Below are 16,784 nucleotides of genomic sequence, written 5' to 3'. Positions count from 1 at the left end.
TTAGCACCTTACCTTTTCTCTTAAAATAAATAGAATTCATGTACATAAAAATACAGCCACTAAGTTAACAGTGCTCTTCAATTTCTTGATCTTGAAAGGAGTGTTTTTAAAAAGTATGGCTGTGATTGTTTTTTAAAATATATTTTATTGAGAAATATATTAAAATAATATTTTTTTTTTTAGTATTAGCAAATGGTTATTTAATCAGTAAAAAAATAATAATAATATTTTTAAATTATTGAGTGCATGTTCTTCACAGCATATGAAAAAGAAAAAGAAAAGGAAGAAATATAGCTTATTCAAAGTTTGATCAATATTAAGATAAAACAATAAAGTCGTTAGAGAAAATCTTTTGAAATTAAGAAAATATATGGAGCCATAATTATCCTCCAAACATTCCAAGATAGAAAAATCAATTTTCCATCATCCAATGTTCACCCTTCTCACTCTCAAGCAATTAAAGGGGTGAGAGTGTTTGCAATTAGAAGAGGTGAGAGTTTTTTGAAAATATAGTATTAGCTATTTTTTAAATTATTTTTTATTTAAAAATATATTAAAATAATATTTTTTTATTTTTTAAAATTATTTTTTACACTAATATATTAAAATGACCTGAAAATTAAATAAAAAAATCAACTTCCAACCAAAAAGAAACAGGTTAAACCATCCAGCCAAACACATTTAAAGGTTGAGCTCATTTCAAGACTGCACTACTGATATCCTAATTTTACATAAATTATCAAAAAAAATTGTGCAATTGATGAAGGTTTAAATTATGAAATTCATTTTGACATTTGCAGTGGCATCTTGATTATAGAGTTCATTTTCTCCTAAAAGATAGCTTCGGATGTCTCAGAATTATTTGCAGTGCAGGAAAAGATAAAAAGATGTATGCGTTTTGCTGTCCTGTAATGAATTTCTTCCTGCACAAGGTAAGTACATTGCAAGAAATTGATCAGCCAACCGTATATACAAGCTTTATACCCTGTGCCTACAGGGAATTTCTTCATAACTCAAATTATAAATGGAAACGACCAAATTTAGCTTGGCACCCCTAATGAAGTTGGATTTTGGACTTGAGAGCACCTGAATCCCGGTGAATCAATGCGTTAATCAATCATGATTTTTTTGTCCAGACTGTATGCAGTGAAAAACATGGAATGGTGGATTTCTTTGATCTGGTAATCAACGGAGTTCTAAACAACCCCTTTTCCATGAAAGGTAGTATAATTAACCATAGGGTGCTATAGACACAAATGACTCCCCCATGGATACAGCAAATGATCCGCAATGAAGTAACGCATGAAAAATATTGCATTCAAAACAATAAAAAAAAAACTGCAGGAAACGGTCAGGTATTAAACACCAAAGTTGATTATGCTGCGTATACAAAGTTAAGAACTCGCCGTAAATGAAAAATTCCATAAAAGCTGGTTTTGAAAATTGCACTCCCTGCAGTATCTCGGGCTCCAGAATTGCCTTACCAATATCTGCCCCCCTTAAGACGGAGACCACAACGGAGCCAACCTGTGCCAGGATATGGTACTGAGGCTAGCCTCTAACTGCAAAGAAAGTTTTCCCATATTTTAACTCACCTTCAACTATGAACAAAACATTGAGAGATTGCGCGCGCACGCAGACATGCATACAAAAGAGCGCACACGCACACGCACAAGCAAAAGAGTGTGCATGTGCACATGCATGCATGCATACAAAAGAGCGTGCGTGCCCGCACACATACAAGCCACTCAAAAAGAGGTGTAAATACAAGGACACACAATGTTATGGTATTGCTAAACAGAAACTGGATGCCCTTTGAACTTTCCGTGACAAAACAAGAAGGTGACATCCCCATTAGGCAAGAGTATCTCCATTTCTGGTAAAATCTTAAAAAACAACACTAACTATTAGGGCCTCCATTGACCATAATGCCTGGGATTATCCTTTATGTTTTCAATTAAGAGAGATAAGGATGCTAATTTAGGGTATCCAAACCAAAGAAAGTATCCTATTAAACACTGAAATACTTGGGGGTGGGTGAGGTTCCCTTTATAGTAGAAAATTGAATAGATGGAAAAAGTTATGAAACTGTTCAGGGTTTATCCTTAGAAACAAGGCACTAGTCCATACCACATACATGATACTGTCCAGACACAAGAAGTACATCCTTCTCTCCTCTCCTACCTCAGGCAGCAAGTTGGATGGTCCTTTGATTTAAGACCATTCAGACATTTTGAGCTTTACTTACTGTCATACACAGTCCATTTGTCATGGTGTCAGAGTCAAATGATGGACAAGAAACACAGGAATTGTCTAGACCCAATGGAGTTAGTAAAGAACAAGCACTAGATGTGGATGACAAAACTAAAACAAGACATCCTCGATGGACTAGGCAAGAAACTTTTGTCCTCGTTGAGGGCAAGAAGGTTGTGGAGAACCGATTTCAATGGAGTCGCAGATCCACTTCAGCCTTGGGATCAGATCAGATTGAATCCAAGTGGGATTCAGTTTCATCATATTGTAGACAGCATGGTGTGAACCGAGGACCTGTTCAATGCCGGAAAAGATGGGGAAACATGTTATGTGATTTTAAGAAGATAAAAACATGGGAGTCTCAGCAGATGAACGAGGCTGAATCATTTTGGATGATGAGGAATGAGTTGAGGAGAGAAAGGAAGCTGCCCAGTTTCTTTGACAAGGAAGTTTACTATGTCCTGGACGGGAGGGTGATCACTACTGATGCAATTCCATTGTCACAAATCACTTTCAAGAAACAAATGGATTGCATTGATAGAGATGAGGCAGCAACAGCAGAGGAAGAGGAGGAGGAACATGAACACACCAAGGCAAATCTTGACAGCAGTCAATGTGATATAGCAGAAGATGGTTTATTTCTGGAATGGGAACAACCTGGACAGGATAAAACTTACTGGAGCTCCAAGAAGGAAACTACAGCAACTGGGAATCTCAGAAAGACACGGGCAAATCCATTGCCCATATCATCAGGTAGAGAAATTATGTTGCAAGGTGAATTACAGAATACAGTTTTGCTCCTTTTTGTACCTCAATCAATGTCAATTTGGTATGGATGTTTTGCATGGAATTCTGCTAGGGGCTTCGGGTACTCTTAACTCAGGTAACGGGAAAATCTGCTAAATATGATTGCTTCTTAAATTCTCTAATTCTTGGACCTTAATATGGGAAACAACTCACACTTGAAATTCCCAAAACAATTCCTCTCGATTGACTCCAAGGCCTTTGCCTAGTGTGGTTACCAATGTTTAAGGTAAAGGACTCGGTTTCACTATAAAAAAAAAAGTCCATCAGCAGGGCTTTCAATTAAATTTATCTTGTGATTGCCCAATCTGTATTCCTAATCACAGAGCTGCTTAACAGATAGAAGGATTTTCACATGTATTATGTGTCACAGCCTCGTTCTAATCTCCCCCCTGGTAGTTTACTTAAGTCTGAAAGTTTCCATATTTGCAAATTGAATATCCATAAATCACTCACAATCAAGTTCCAACCTAAAATATAACCATTTTGAGTCAACTGTTATATTAAAAGATATCCACTAAGATCTCATTCTCTGTCCAATTTTCTCTTCAAGACTTTTCTCTGCTTATGCTGCATACTGAATTATATCTTGACATGCTCAACAATGTAACCATCTTAACAAAGACTAGCCTGCTATGTTTGTGTAATGTATTAATGTTAGATTGCAGAAGCAGATTTATGTTATGTTCTGTGCAAATTATTTATTAGGCTATTATCATAGTCATACATCATTCTTGTTTCTAAGACCATAGTTGATACTAAAAGTGTACAATAGAATTCAATCTTAATGCTTTTTTGTTGATCACTAAATGATTTTCTTGTGCAGTGCATGCAGGTACAGCCAAAAAACAAAATCTAGGAACTAAAACAAGGAAAGGATCGATGTCTAGGGAGGGGAAGAAGAGGCGCTTATCATCAGATGAAAGTGAGGACCCTGATCTTGAGGATAGATTGATCAACGTTTTAGGGAGGAACATGGGCATGCTGAATTCCCAACTAAAAGCTCAAAATATTAATTGTCAGCTGGATAGAGAGCAAAGGAAGGACCATAATGACAGCTTAGTCAGTGCTCTCAATAAGCTCACAGATGCTATAGTAAAAATTGCTGATAAGTTATAAGCTAATGGTTCAAAACAAAGAGATGTTTGTGAAGCTTCCTACATTGTAGTTGAGCATTATGACATGTGTTAGCCTGGGTTTTGCTCCAGTTTCTTCTTTATGAAAATAATCGAAGTGACTTGCATCACACATCATATTTTTTTTATTGAATAATTCTGCTCTGCTTAAATTTCAACATCAATTCATCTTCGAGCATGAAAATTTGCTTGATAAGTGCTTTTAAATTTAGAAAGGACAAAAAAGATCAACAGGTTGCAGTGCATATCTGTTTAAGAACCTCAAAGGCCTAAAAACTGCAATGCTAGTCACTCTCTTATCATCTAGTTTACTGAAATGAAACATGTGAAATGGACATATTGCACACAGAAGCAAACAAAAAGCTGAAGGAAAAGGATGAACAGCTTTTCCTAAAGTAGCAAATTGGTGTCATCATATGATCACATGAACAATTAAAGGATATTTTAGATGAACAGAAAAATTTTGCTAGCTGTATCAAATGTTAGATACACGGTCATCTAGTACACACTTGAAATACATAACAGTAAAGGAGTATAATGACAACATAGAGAGAAAATTCAAGGCTCTACAAATTAATAACAAACACCCTAACCATTTCTTGCAACAAAGCAAGCGCAATAATGCCAAGTTTCAAACCTAACCTCTATTCCATTTGCACAGGAACAGCTTCGACGAGCCTTGCAAAGTAGAGCTGGGTAGTGATCAGGCCTCTCTTCCTTATTTTCCACCCAACCTTCTTCAATGCCCACTCTACATCTGCCTCTGCATGTAGATAAGCTCTTGTTGCCTTTGAAGGCCCAAGAAACAACTCCCCTACTCTCTTTAATAGATCATAATAAAATGTCTTTGGCGCAAAGCTCAAAAGTAGTCGATTCTCAGCCAATGATGCGAGATGAGCAATCATCCCATCTGCTTTACTTTGTGGGTGATGTATCAGATAATCAGAACATCTAGACAGACTACTGTGTCATACTTCCCCTCTAAACTCTCTAAATCCTTCACTTCCAATTTTGGCATCACAGGCACTACGTTTTCACTTCCTGCTTGAAGCTGCTCTTTTGCCTGCACAAAATTGGAAACCAAGTTAGGTTTCAATAATTTCTTCAGGAATTAATCAATGCACGTTACCAGATAATTTTATGCCATTCAAGAATCCGACTCATGATTCTTAACGAAATGGTCACAAATACTTCAGACCGCCATGTTGTGCCCACTGTCCATTCACAACCGCGCATGTTCAAGTGTGGCAGCCATGATTGCACAGTCGCCAGACCCTCAACCGTCCTCATCATTCTTCAAATTGAATGCACCAGAATCAATTCTGTGAAATCTCCGTTTCATTTCTAAAACAACCTATAAAGCCCATGAAATCAAACCCATCCATGGTAAGCGAAACCAAATTTCATCCACCAAAAAATCACTAGCAATTCACTTTCTTTATCCACAAAAACCAAACATCATTTCCTTGAACAAAAAGCACACATAAAACCCACATTTCAAATTTAAGCAGTTTTTCAAAAAACCCGTTAACACTTGTACACTAAAACAACGAACCAAAAAGAAAACACAGCTGAACAAAGAGCCGCCGCCGCCACTAGCTCACCTGTTTCTCGGCCTCAGCCACCTTAGCAGCAGAAATATCACTAGCTTAAACAACCGCCCCTTCTTTCGCCAGGGGTATAACCAAACTCTCAGTACCACACCCAGCATCACACACACTAACACCCTCCAACGACCCTTCGTCTTTGACATCTTCAGTCAGGTGTTAAATGATAAAAATAAAATATTCGACATCTTCAGCACATTCTCAACAGTCTTTGAATGATCATGCCTAATATCCATCTGCACTCTATTAACATCGTCAGTCTCTCCATGTATCTTCCTCCACCGTTGAATCCCAAAATTGTTGAAGTACTCCCTCACCACCTCCTTGTCTCAGCCGCCCACCTCCTCCGACTGAGGGCGCCGCCGCCGTTCGGGGGCTTTGAGTGATACGGCGGCAGCCAATGCAGCCACTGACCCGCCCCCGATGACGGCCAAGGTGGCTCCGTCGATGTCGGCGGCGATTGAGGCGGAAAGAGGCGGAAGTGAGGCTGCGGTGACGGTGGTTCTGAGTAGTTTTGGTTTATGGAAACTCGGAGAGCACATTCTTTGGTTGTTCAAGGGAATGTGAGAGAATATTGAGGATGTAAATGCCATTCTGATATTTTTATTTTTGGATTTTGGGCTTTTTCAAATTTTCCCGGCCGGCAAGGAGAGGGTTGGTACGTTCGTGGAGATTGAGTTTGGGTTTGGGTTGTGATGATTTTTAATATCTTGCGGATAATAAAAGTTATACAGGCTTGATTTTTTTGGCCCACTTTTGAGTTTGGGTGTGTGTATTTGTTGAGCGTGTTTTAATTAGTTATTAAAAAATGGGTTTAGTTAATTAGTAATACCAACGTTAATTTGGTTTTTTTATTAAAAAAAAGATAGATTGAGATGCTGACTTTGATGTGATTTTCTTTCCACCCCTTTATAGACGATGGACATGAGAAAAGGGTGATATTACGTATTAAAAGAAATCATTCCTCGTGCAGCGATGCGAGCTAAATTATTTTTTTAATTTAAAAAATATTTAAACATGTTTTTTTACAAGAAAAAATAATAATTATGAGCTCTAAATATAATATATATCAAATGATATTATTTTTAAATATTAATACAGTAATATATTAAATTATATTTTTTTTAAATATTCCAGATAAGATGAATATAGTCAGCTTGCAACTCAATCGATATATCTAAATAAATTTATAAAAAATAAGGCAAAAAAACATAAAATTCATTTTTCAACCAAACTTTATATTGAAAGATGGAATAAAAAATCAATTGAAAAAAATAATATAAAAAAATAAATTAAATCAATATAGGTTAATTTAAACCAATGACCTAGGTATTGAGATAAAAAAATCATAAATAAGAAAAAAATCACAAAACACAAAAACTCTATTCTAATTATTAGTGTTTTCTGAGTATAACATCAATAATTTAGCCATCTAATTTAATAATTTGTTAGTGAAATGACTTCCATGTTACTTATTCGACTAATTTTAAAATTGATATATCAGAAAAAATTATAACTTTCAGTTTTTAACTAACATAATATTATATGATGAAATTAAAAAAAAATTAAAAATTTTAAAAAATAAAAAAATAACAAAATGTGAAACAAAAATTCAAGGGGGTAACATTGATTGATCTAGGGGTTATTTTTTAAAAAAGTCAAATGTTCTATAAAAAAATCAAAAGAAAAATTATCAAATCCAAAACTATGATAAAATAAAGAGGAAAATAACATTTTAATATTAGATGACAAAACTTAAAATAAAACAATTTAATAAAAAAACTCCAAAACAAAAAATAATGATGGTATAAAAGAATGAATATCAAATGTTAAACAAACAAAAAAAAAAGAGTGATAATATTCATCGAGGTAAAGTCGAAAAAAAATATTTTACAAAAAAAACCTGAAATTAGAAGAAAGAATATTAAATATAAAACCAAGACAAAAATAAAGAGGGAGAATCACATTTCAATTAAGGGCGGAATAAAAAATAAATTTAAAGTTCACATTAAAATTTTTAAAAAATATCACATATTCGCGGAATAAAAAATAAATTTAAAGTTCACAGTAAAAATTAAAAAAAAAATCACATATTAAAAAACAAGAGGATTGAATTGAATATTTAAACAAAATAAAAGGACAGCATGGATTTTTTGCCGGGTAAGGAGAGAAAAAAAAAAAAAAAAAAGGTTATGAGAGTTAAACCACCAAATGAACCACCACACGCACCACTTCATTTAAACGCTGCATTATTTCTAATGCCATTGTGAATGAATAATTCTGTTACTATATATATCACTTGAAGTGTATGGAGTTGTTTTATACACTGGTGAGTGTACAACACTCATCACCCTAATTTTTTAAAATATTTTTTTTAAATTATGAAATTGCCACTAGCTTGATCTTATAACAGCCATAAAAAAAAACACTATAATGAAAAGATAAATAAACCCTTGGATCATAGTTATAAAAAACGATTTAATGAACGACTCGGGCAAGTACCATAATCCACAAGCTCCTAGGCCCATAATTTCCTACATCTGCGTAAAAGAAAATTAATAAAAAAACAATTCCATAAAAATGAATGAATCAAACCCTGAACACACTAAAATCCCTTCCACACGCCACAGCCATCACTTCCCTTTCCACACCACTCCTAAACTAACCACTGCAACCTTCACCAAAAGCAGAAGCAATTTCATGGTCATAATTATTATTATACTCGGGATATTTCCCTTACTTTGCTGTTGCTATTGCTATCTCCCCCCGAATATATTAATAATGTGGCTGAAGAGAAAGGAAATCGTAGATTGACGACGAAGGAAGGAAAGATAAAGGGGGATTGAATGTAATGAGATTAGTTTAGTGATGATTGTTTTTGACTCTGGTCAGCAGATTTCGGGTCAATCTGTTGGGTTTGTTAAAATTTTATAATTATTTTGTAAATTCAAGTTTAAAAATTTATGATTGAAGAGGTAATTAATTAAGTTCATCATGTATTTTTAAATAAAAAACAAAATGTTCATGTATCAAATGTAAATTTCTTTATTTATTTTGAATTCAAAGGTGTTATAGGTATCACACTATTCAATTAAAAAGAATAATACACACTTTACCTCAATTAATTAACGTGATAATGATCAACTGTTCCTTGTATAATCTATCCACAGTGTATTGAATGTAGATGTATGGTAAACCTACTATATTTATCATTTTTTTTTTGTCAATATTTATCTCCTTGACCTTTTAGGATATATTTATAAGTGCAGTGTAAATTATGTTTTTTTCTATAAATATTTTGATATATTATATTTAAAATATTTTTTTTAAATAAAAAAATATTATTTTAAAACATAACCAAATTTCCAATCACATTTCACTACAGAATATTTATATGAAAACTTAACATGGGTTAATATTTTTATTGTTAGTCTCTCAATATTATATCACCTTTCATGTACATGGATAAATATTTTTACGTAACATTATCTTTTATAATTATCTTTAAAATATTATTTTATTATCACACCAATAAAATTTTTTCAATTTATCGTGGAAATGTTTAAAAGGAAAAATTAGAGAATAATAAGACAAAGTCAAAGAAAAATGGAAAAATAATTACCATCACATTCAAAACTGGTATTCAGATTGTTTTTGTATGATACTGAGACAATTTAACAAACCCGACCCGATCGAACAAAGATCCGGACCGTTTTGTTCTCCTCAACAAAACAATAGAAAACCCCAAAACCCCACACAATACCAAACTCTCAAAAAACAGTGCTCGTTAAAAACCAAACTGAAACCATTTTACCCACCACCGCTAAGCAGCAGGCGGCGCCACTACCACCACCGCAAGGTAGCATCTCTTCAATTCCCCCTCCACTGCGCCTTCTTATATTTAAATTCTATCGCCAATTTCCGGATCTAATTATGACACCTTTTTTTTTTCTTTGATTGTTGTGATTCGCTTTTTGTTTGTTTGAAGGAATCATGGGGAAAGAGAATGACGCGACCGCAATGGAAGTCGACGGTCCGAAATCCAATAATCCTGATCAGATCAATCCGAGATACTCAATCAACGGTTATTATTTTTTCTTATATCTTCACTGTCTTTGTTTTTCACCAATCAAATGAATATGCAATCTCATTTTCCATTTTAAATTAAAAAAATTAACTGAATTAAGCTTAAATTGAGTGAAATTATTTAATTTATTATTTTGCTAATTAAAGTATTCTGGTTATTAGTTTTGCAATTGCTGAAATCTGCGCAAATGCAGCATGGATTGAGGCATGGGGATTATGCACGTTATCGGTATGTGAATTTAGCTTTTAGATTCTGATGGTTGTTTGTTAAGGATTTTTGATTTGATTGTGTAACTGGATGAATTTTATTGGAAGTACAGGAGGTATTGTACTGCACGGTTAAGGAGGTTATATAAATCGTTGAAGTTTACTCATGGCCGCGGTAAATATACGCGTAGAGCTATAAATGAGTCCACTGTTACGGAAGTGAGGTGTGTCTTGTTGATTGTAGCTTTTTTCTTGTTTGTTTTGCGCGCTATGTTTGTTGATATGTATAGCTTAAAGAAATCAGCACTGTTCATTTAATCCTGTATTGTTGTTTTTTCCTTAATTTAATGCAACATGCACTTTGTTTCTGTGAGTCTAGATAGTGAGGGGATAATATAGAGAAATGGGTTGGGATCATTTTGATCAAGTAAGAATTAGAATTTATGAAACAAACTATAACAATTCTGTCACAGAGTACATTTGGTAGCCTAATTTTGTTGCAAGAATCGGTTTTGAGCATCCCGTGCTGGGGATAGTGGTAGTTGTGTTGCTTTATTAACTATTTCGAGGGTCCACTGGTTACATTGTTTTTGAGGTTTCTTTATCTTTGTGGATTAGCAAACATTATATATATGTGAAATTGAAAATGATATTTCTGTTTCATAGTCTGTCAAGATTATAATCTATCTTGTTTGAAGAAGAACAGGTATCTGCATATGGTTCTTTATACGGCAGAGAGAGCATGGAGCCATGCTATGGAGAAACGACAGCTTCTAGATGGCCCAAATGCCAAGCAACGTATTTATTTGATTGGGAGACTGAGGAAAGCAGTAAAATGGGCTGATTTATTTTCAGGATTATGTGCTGCCAAGGGAGATTCCAGAACATCTTTGGAAGCAGAGGTGTGTCTATGATTTTAGTCATCTCAAGTCAATTTGCTTTGATACCTCCTAATAATTATTCAAATAGAAGTTAGTGCAGATTGTGTCTAGTGTATTGATTGCATCAGCAAGAAGTTTTGCTCTAGTTCTTGCACAAAGAATTGGATGAACTTCCCTGTCAAGTTTGTTCTTGGTGGTGGTGAGCATGACCATAGATCATGGTCAAAGCAATTTTTCCTAGCTCTTGTTCATAATTCATTTGGAATTCTATTTCTTATCTTGCAAACAAGTCATTTGGGAAATTGTTTTTCAGCTTTTGAAGCTAAAAGCATAACATATAATAAACATTGCTGTTTTGCATTGGTGAGATGGGATTCAACTAGAGCTTGTATTAGATCGCTACAGAATCATTACACTGTTGCATTGCATTGTTTATGAAAGAATCCATTGAGTTCAATGCTATTTGAATTGAATTCTCTAGTGCTGGCTTCATTGGCAACTTTGAAAGATTGGGTTTTGCCAGGGATGGGAAATGAAGATAAGGCAGATCTTGTCACCGTTCTTTCGTACCTGTTTGCATGGTTTGGCCTATTATCTAAACTGGAGTATGCAAAATGTGCTTATGGGATTGTAAACATGTTATCTAGCTATTAACATGTTGCTTATGAGAGTTCAAATATTTTAAAAGTAACGGATGTAGCTTTGTAGGTCTTTTAATTATAAATGAGATCTTATAGTTCTAACCTCATGCATTGGCACTAAAGACCACAGAATTTGCTCTTCTGTTTTGTCTCAAGAATATCTTGTTTTGAGGAGTTTGAGGATGCAAAAGCATGGATGTGATCATACATACAAGACTGGAGTCTATACATATGTTCTGTCATCTATCATAATTTACCTTTAGATATTTTGATCATTTTCTTGATAACTTAACTGCACCAAGTTGCTTTGGATTCTGTGTTTTGCTAATAACTACTCTATGTACTGCCTGTTGAGGAGCATTCCTCTAATTTAGTTCATATTGAGATGGCTCTTTCATTCTCAATTAACAATGCTTTGACGCCTGATTTGTAGGCCTACGCATCATATATGAATGGGCTTCTGTTGTTTGAACAAGATCAGAATTGGGACACTGCGTTGAAGAATTTTATAAGTTCCAGGTTATTCTCATTTTTATCATATTAAATCATTATCACCAATGTTTTCACATTTGAATAGTGTTTCTCCCTGTCAATAAATGTTTCTTGAAAAAAGGGCCATTGGCCAGCTAGGTACTTCCCAAGCTGGTTCTTGAGGGGATTTGAGTTTTGTATATGGTAGCTATGCTCTAAAGACACAATTCCATGCACTCGAGTTCAGTACCCCCTCCATTCTGCCATGTCTGTCCTCCTGCCTGATTTCATCTTTCCCATAGCGAATGATTAGTGATTATCCACTTAAAATAGTTAACATTGAGTTTGTGTCTGTTTGATAAATTGCCTATTGTGCTTTTTTGATATCAAAATTAAACTAACAGAAAGTTAATATTTGAAACATCACTATTAAATTTGTAAGTGTGGATGCAATGATTACTGTCCCCGTAAAACATTGACACTTTCATAGGCTAACATTTTGATACTGACTATCACTTTCTCAGACCAAATTCCTCTGATCTAATAATTCCCAAGTATAAAAAGATATATTCAGTGCTTGGTCAATAAGTATTTGGCTTCTATATTGAATATTGTGCTTGACTAGCTTAATGTATTGTATAGAGCGGTTTATGAGGAACTGGGGAAATATGGAGATTTGGAGAATCAAGTTTTGTGCCGTGAGCGCGTTGAGGAGCTGGAACCTAGTATTAGATACTGCAGGCACAAAATCGGCGAGTCAAATCTGAAAACTTCTGAGCTCTTACAAATTGGTGAGATGGAAGGTCCCGCACTAGACCTTTTCAAAGCAAAATTGGAGGTGAAATTTGATCTTTTATCAGAATTTGTCCATGACCTATTGTTTCTTTTTGTGTCTCCAGTATTTTGTTCTCCTACTTTTAGTGTCTCCAGTAGTTGTCTGTTTTTTTTCCTGTTGCCTTCTCATTTGAAAAGTTAATACATTCCAGAATGTTTATTTTAGACCAATTGAAATCTAGCCTTTATACACGCATGAGTGATTCTGACAGCATTGGATTCTGTCTAGAACATAATGTTACTCGGTGGCTATTGTATTTCTAAACTCTTTTTTTGTCTATTCTATAGTTTGATTTGAGGAATATATTATGAATATTTATTTTGTTATTTTCATTCTTGCATTTAAGAATGCTCTGCGCTGTTTTGTAGGCTGCTATGGCTGAAGCAAGATCTCAACAGGCTGCATCCCTGACAGAGTTTCATTGGCTTGGTCACAGATTTCCAATTTCAAATGCAAAAACTCGGGTTGCCATTTTAAAAGGTTTGCATTTTCTTTCTATGAGTAAAGCTTTAGGCGGGAATATTATCATGGAGTACTATATTTGTGGTGGGTGTGTAATCACCTCCTGTAATTGTTCATTTAGCAAAAATCCATATCTGCTATGAAATCTTCTCTTTTAGCAGCTCTTGAGCGATTACAAGGATGGTCATTATGCTATTTCTCCTTGTTTTTAATGATTCTCATCTCTAAATTTTATAAACTGGTTCTCTCTAAATTTTATGAACTGATTGTTGATTGATGTATTCTGTTCATGTGTATCTTTGAATGGGAATGCATGATTCAATGTGGGTGATGGCAACATATGCCAAATAGTTTTTTCTCTGCTAGTGATGCGTTATTAGAATTTTCTTAGGTTTATTGAGTGATTGATCTCTATGTTACAATACCTAGATTTCATCAATTTCATTAAGAAGTGGATTGAATGTTCATAATTTGCTGGCCATTTTCCCTCTCACTTATTTTTATGCCTCTGACAGAGCCTGAAACTATGTCTCTTGTGTGATGATTATTTCAGCACAAGAATTGGAGAAGGATTTGCATGGTCCTACAGCAGATTCAATCCCAGCTGAGAAAAAATTAGCTGTCTTTGACAAAATTTTCACGGCATATCATGAGGCTAGGAGCTTCATTCGCAGTGACTTGGTGTGTGGAAGTTCAGCCAAATCTTGTTAATTGTTTTCCTTCTATTTTCCTGCTTGTACCATCATAATTTTGGTTGTTTTTTAAAATATTTTTATAGTCTTAGTTTTGTTAATCATTTTATATTCCAATCCTCCACAATTAACTTTTTGTACACTATTTTTTAGGTCAGTGCTGGTAATGCTGACAGTGTCAAAGATGAGTTAAATGGGCTTGATAAAGCTGTTAGTGCTGTACTAGGACAGCGTACCATTGAGCGTAACCAGTTGTTGGTTAGCATTGCCAAGAGTAAACTTACCTGGCGCCGAGATGACAAAAATGAGAAAGTTACCAAGCCAGAAGAACTTGTTCGCTTGTATGATCTTTTATTACAGGTTAGCAATCTTTCCTTATGCATGTGTTTCCAACATGTATTTTCTTTTTAAAGGAATGATTTGAACTACTGCTGAATACAAAACTTGCCACTATCTCAGCAAAATAACTAATGTCTTGTGTTTCTATTAATGTTATGTTTGACAGAATACAGCTGACCTTTCTGATTTAGTTAGTTCTGGAAGAGACCGAAAACCTGAAGAAGTAGCATTCACTGAAGACTGTGACCTTCAAAGTACGGCTTTCCGAGCACAAAGGTTGGGATTTGAAATTTATACCAATTCATTAGATTGATTTTTTTGCTGCTTCACTTACATTTTTCCCCAATTGATAGTTCTTGATTGGTTGAATCTCTTGACAATCCCTTTCGTGTTTGGGGGTGTTATAAGTGCTATTCAAGAAATCACTTGATGGCTAGATATCTTATCCTCCCATATCATCAACTTTAATCATCCTTTGCTTTTCCAGTGATCTTTTCTTACGTACTTGCCTCATTATGCCCTTCACAATGCACATCAACGATTACATGCCTGCTTATCAGAATTAAACAATTGAAGCTGGTTCTCCAAGAGCCAATCAATTTATCCTTGCCAGGTTTAGGATCTTTATTAATCTTTCATCTCCTGAAATATTTGCAGGTGCTTCTACTTGGCAAAATCATATAGTTCAGCTGGAAAGCGAGCAGAAACATATGTATTATACTGCCATGCTCGATCCCTTGCTGAGAATGCCCTAAAGAAATTCCAAACTGTGACGAGCACTGATGAGGTGATGTAGCCTAAAGAAAGGAGACTAAAACTCTGGGCAATCCTTTTCATATATTGTGGTTTTTTTAGTTGCTTTATACCCTAGGGAACATTTTCTTGTTGATGCTTTCTTGGTGTGATTTTGATTCATGACGTGCAAGCTGTATGACATGCCAAATATCTGTCTTGGACTGTTAATGATTTTGTATAACAGGTAATGATCAAAGAGTTGAGAACGCTATACAACGAGTGCAGAGCTAACAGTTGCATAGAGCATGCTACTGGGATCATGGAGCATGAGAAGGTTTCGGAGAATCTTTCAAAGAAAGTTTCCACGATATCGCTCGGCGGAGTGGACAAGAAGGTAAACCATCTGGGCTTTGTTTTTCCGTTTTGCTTCTCACAGAATAGACGAGGACCACCATTCCTTGTTGTTTACTAAAAGAGAGTAAGCTGGCATACAGGATGGGTAATATAACATTATATGTCAACTTCTCATTTTTTGCGTCTTATGATGATTCACCTTACATTAGCCAGGTACTGGACAAGGATGCTCCGAGTTCTATGTTGGTTTCTATAGACAGATCCTCTGATATAAGCTTTGCATTAACATTCTGCAGATACTTTAAAGCTATCCTGACCATCTATAAAGTTGATATAAAATGTCATGAATAAATATATAATGTCATGAATAAATTATAAATTCTAATTAGTTAGTTTGTTCTAATATGGGTTCTCCTTATCAGCTTAATAGCTTCTCTTTTACTTCAGTGCTTCTATTTGTCTGCGATCATTACATAATGTTTGTTACATCCTATGAATAATTTGAGGGAGTCGCTTCAGCTCCTGCTTGTGCACGTCTGATCTTGGTTGACTTGCTGATTTGAATGAATCAGGTGGAGAAATTCCTCCTTGAGAATCTTGATGTCTACGAGTCAGCAGTTGGGGAACCAAATGTCAAAAGTGTTCCGCGCATCGAAGTCTTCCCTCCAGCTTTCCAATCAATACCTCGAAATCCTATTGTTCTAGACCTTGCCTATAACTGCATTGATTTCCCATCTCTAGAAAACAGGATGAAGAAGGACAAGAAGGGCTTCATAAGTAGGCTCTGGCGATGAGTTCTGTTGATGAAGCGTTTGATTAGACACCTCCTCCCCCACCAAAAGAGAGGCGGGGGATTCCTTTTCGAGGCACTGGGTGTATTCATTTCGTAGTCAGATCAGCTGGAGGGATTTTAGTTGTATTTAATTTATTTCCCTGTTGACAATTCCTTTTGAATTTTGGGATTGATTTTTTTGTTTTTGTTGCTTTTTCCAAACTCTCATAAACTAGCTGAACATGGTGGTTGTGCCTTTAATATTATGCTGTCTGAAATGGGATTCCAAATTTTACGTTGGTGATGGAAGAGGGCCTTGTCTTTTAGTACCAGGCCTAAATTGGCTTCATGTGATCTTTCTTGTAGGTGTTTGGATAAGTTGGAAAGATTGTATTTTGATTTTTTTTTTGAAATACATGAAAATAATATGTATTTTTTATTTTTTAAAATTTATTTTTAATATTAATATATTAAAACATTCAAAAATTAATAAAAATATCTTGAGACAA

The 16,784-nt window shown here is 34.9% G+C and overlaps 2 protein-coding genes and 1 pseudogene across 2 annotated transcripts; 2 read left to right on the top strand and 1 right to left on the bottom strand.

The window, feature by feature from the left end:
- The first annotated feature begins 887 nt into the window (after window positions 1-887).
- On the top strand, window positions 888-4,351 carry LOC105136660 (uncharacterized). Its single transcript, XM_011042086.1, has 5 exons — window positions 888-932; window positions 1,137-1,221; window positions 1,459-1,542; window positions 2,281-3,006; window positions 3,884-4,351. Exons 1-5 carry the CDS (start codon window positions 888-890, stop codon window positions 4,174-4,176), a joined length of 1,233 nt encoding a protein of 410 aa, XP_011040388.1. The 3' UTR covers window positions 4,177-4,351.
- On the bottom strand, window positions 1,311-6,508 carry LOC105136568 (magnesium protoporphyrin IX methyltransferase, chloroplastic-like; annotated as a pseudogene).
- A 3,040-nt stretch (window positions 6,509-9,548) lies between these two features.
- LOC105136567 (signal recognition particle-related / SRP-like protein) lies at window positions 9,549-16,584 on the top strand. Its single transcript, XM_011041967.1, has 14 exons — window positions 9,549-9,659; window positions 9,789-9,884; window positions 10,049-10,115; window positions 10,207-10,317; window positions 10,800-10,995; window positions 12,049-12,134; window positions 12,729-12,924; window positions 13,290-13,401; window positions 13,937-14,064; window positions 14,229-14,435; window positions 14,581-14,690; window positions 15,072-15,201; window positions 15,394-15,543; window positions 16,076-16,584. Exons 2-14 carry the CDS (start codon window positions 9,794-9,796, stop codon window positions 16,295-16,297), a joined length of 1,806 nt encoding a protein of 601 aa, XP_011040269.1. The 5' UTR covers window positions 9,549-9,659; window positions 9,789-9,793; the 3' UTR covers window positions 16,298-16,584.
- The last annotated feature ends 200 nt before the right edge of the window (window positions 16,585-16,784 follow it).

This window comes from Populus euphratica, unplaced genomic scaffold (assembly GCF_000495115.2).
Source record: "Populus euphratica unplaced genomic scaffold, PopEup_1.0 scaffold133.1, whole genome shotgun sequence".
Taxonomy (NCBI): domain Eukaryota; kingdom Viridiplantae; phylum Streptophyta; class Magnoliopsida; order Malpighiales; family Salicaceae; genus Populus; species Populus euphratica.
The sequence above is the reverse complement of the archived record's forward strand: the minus strand, read 5'-3'. Positions and strand labels throughout refer to the sequence as shown.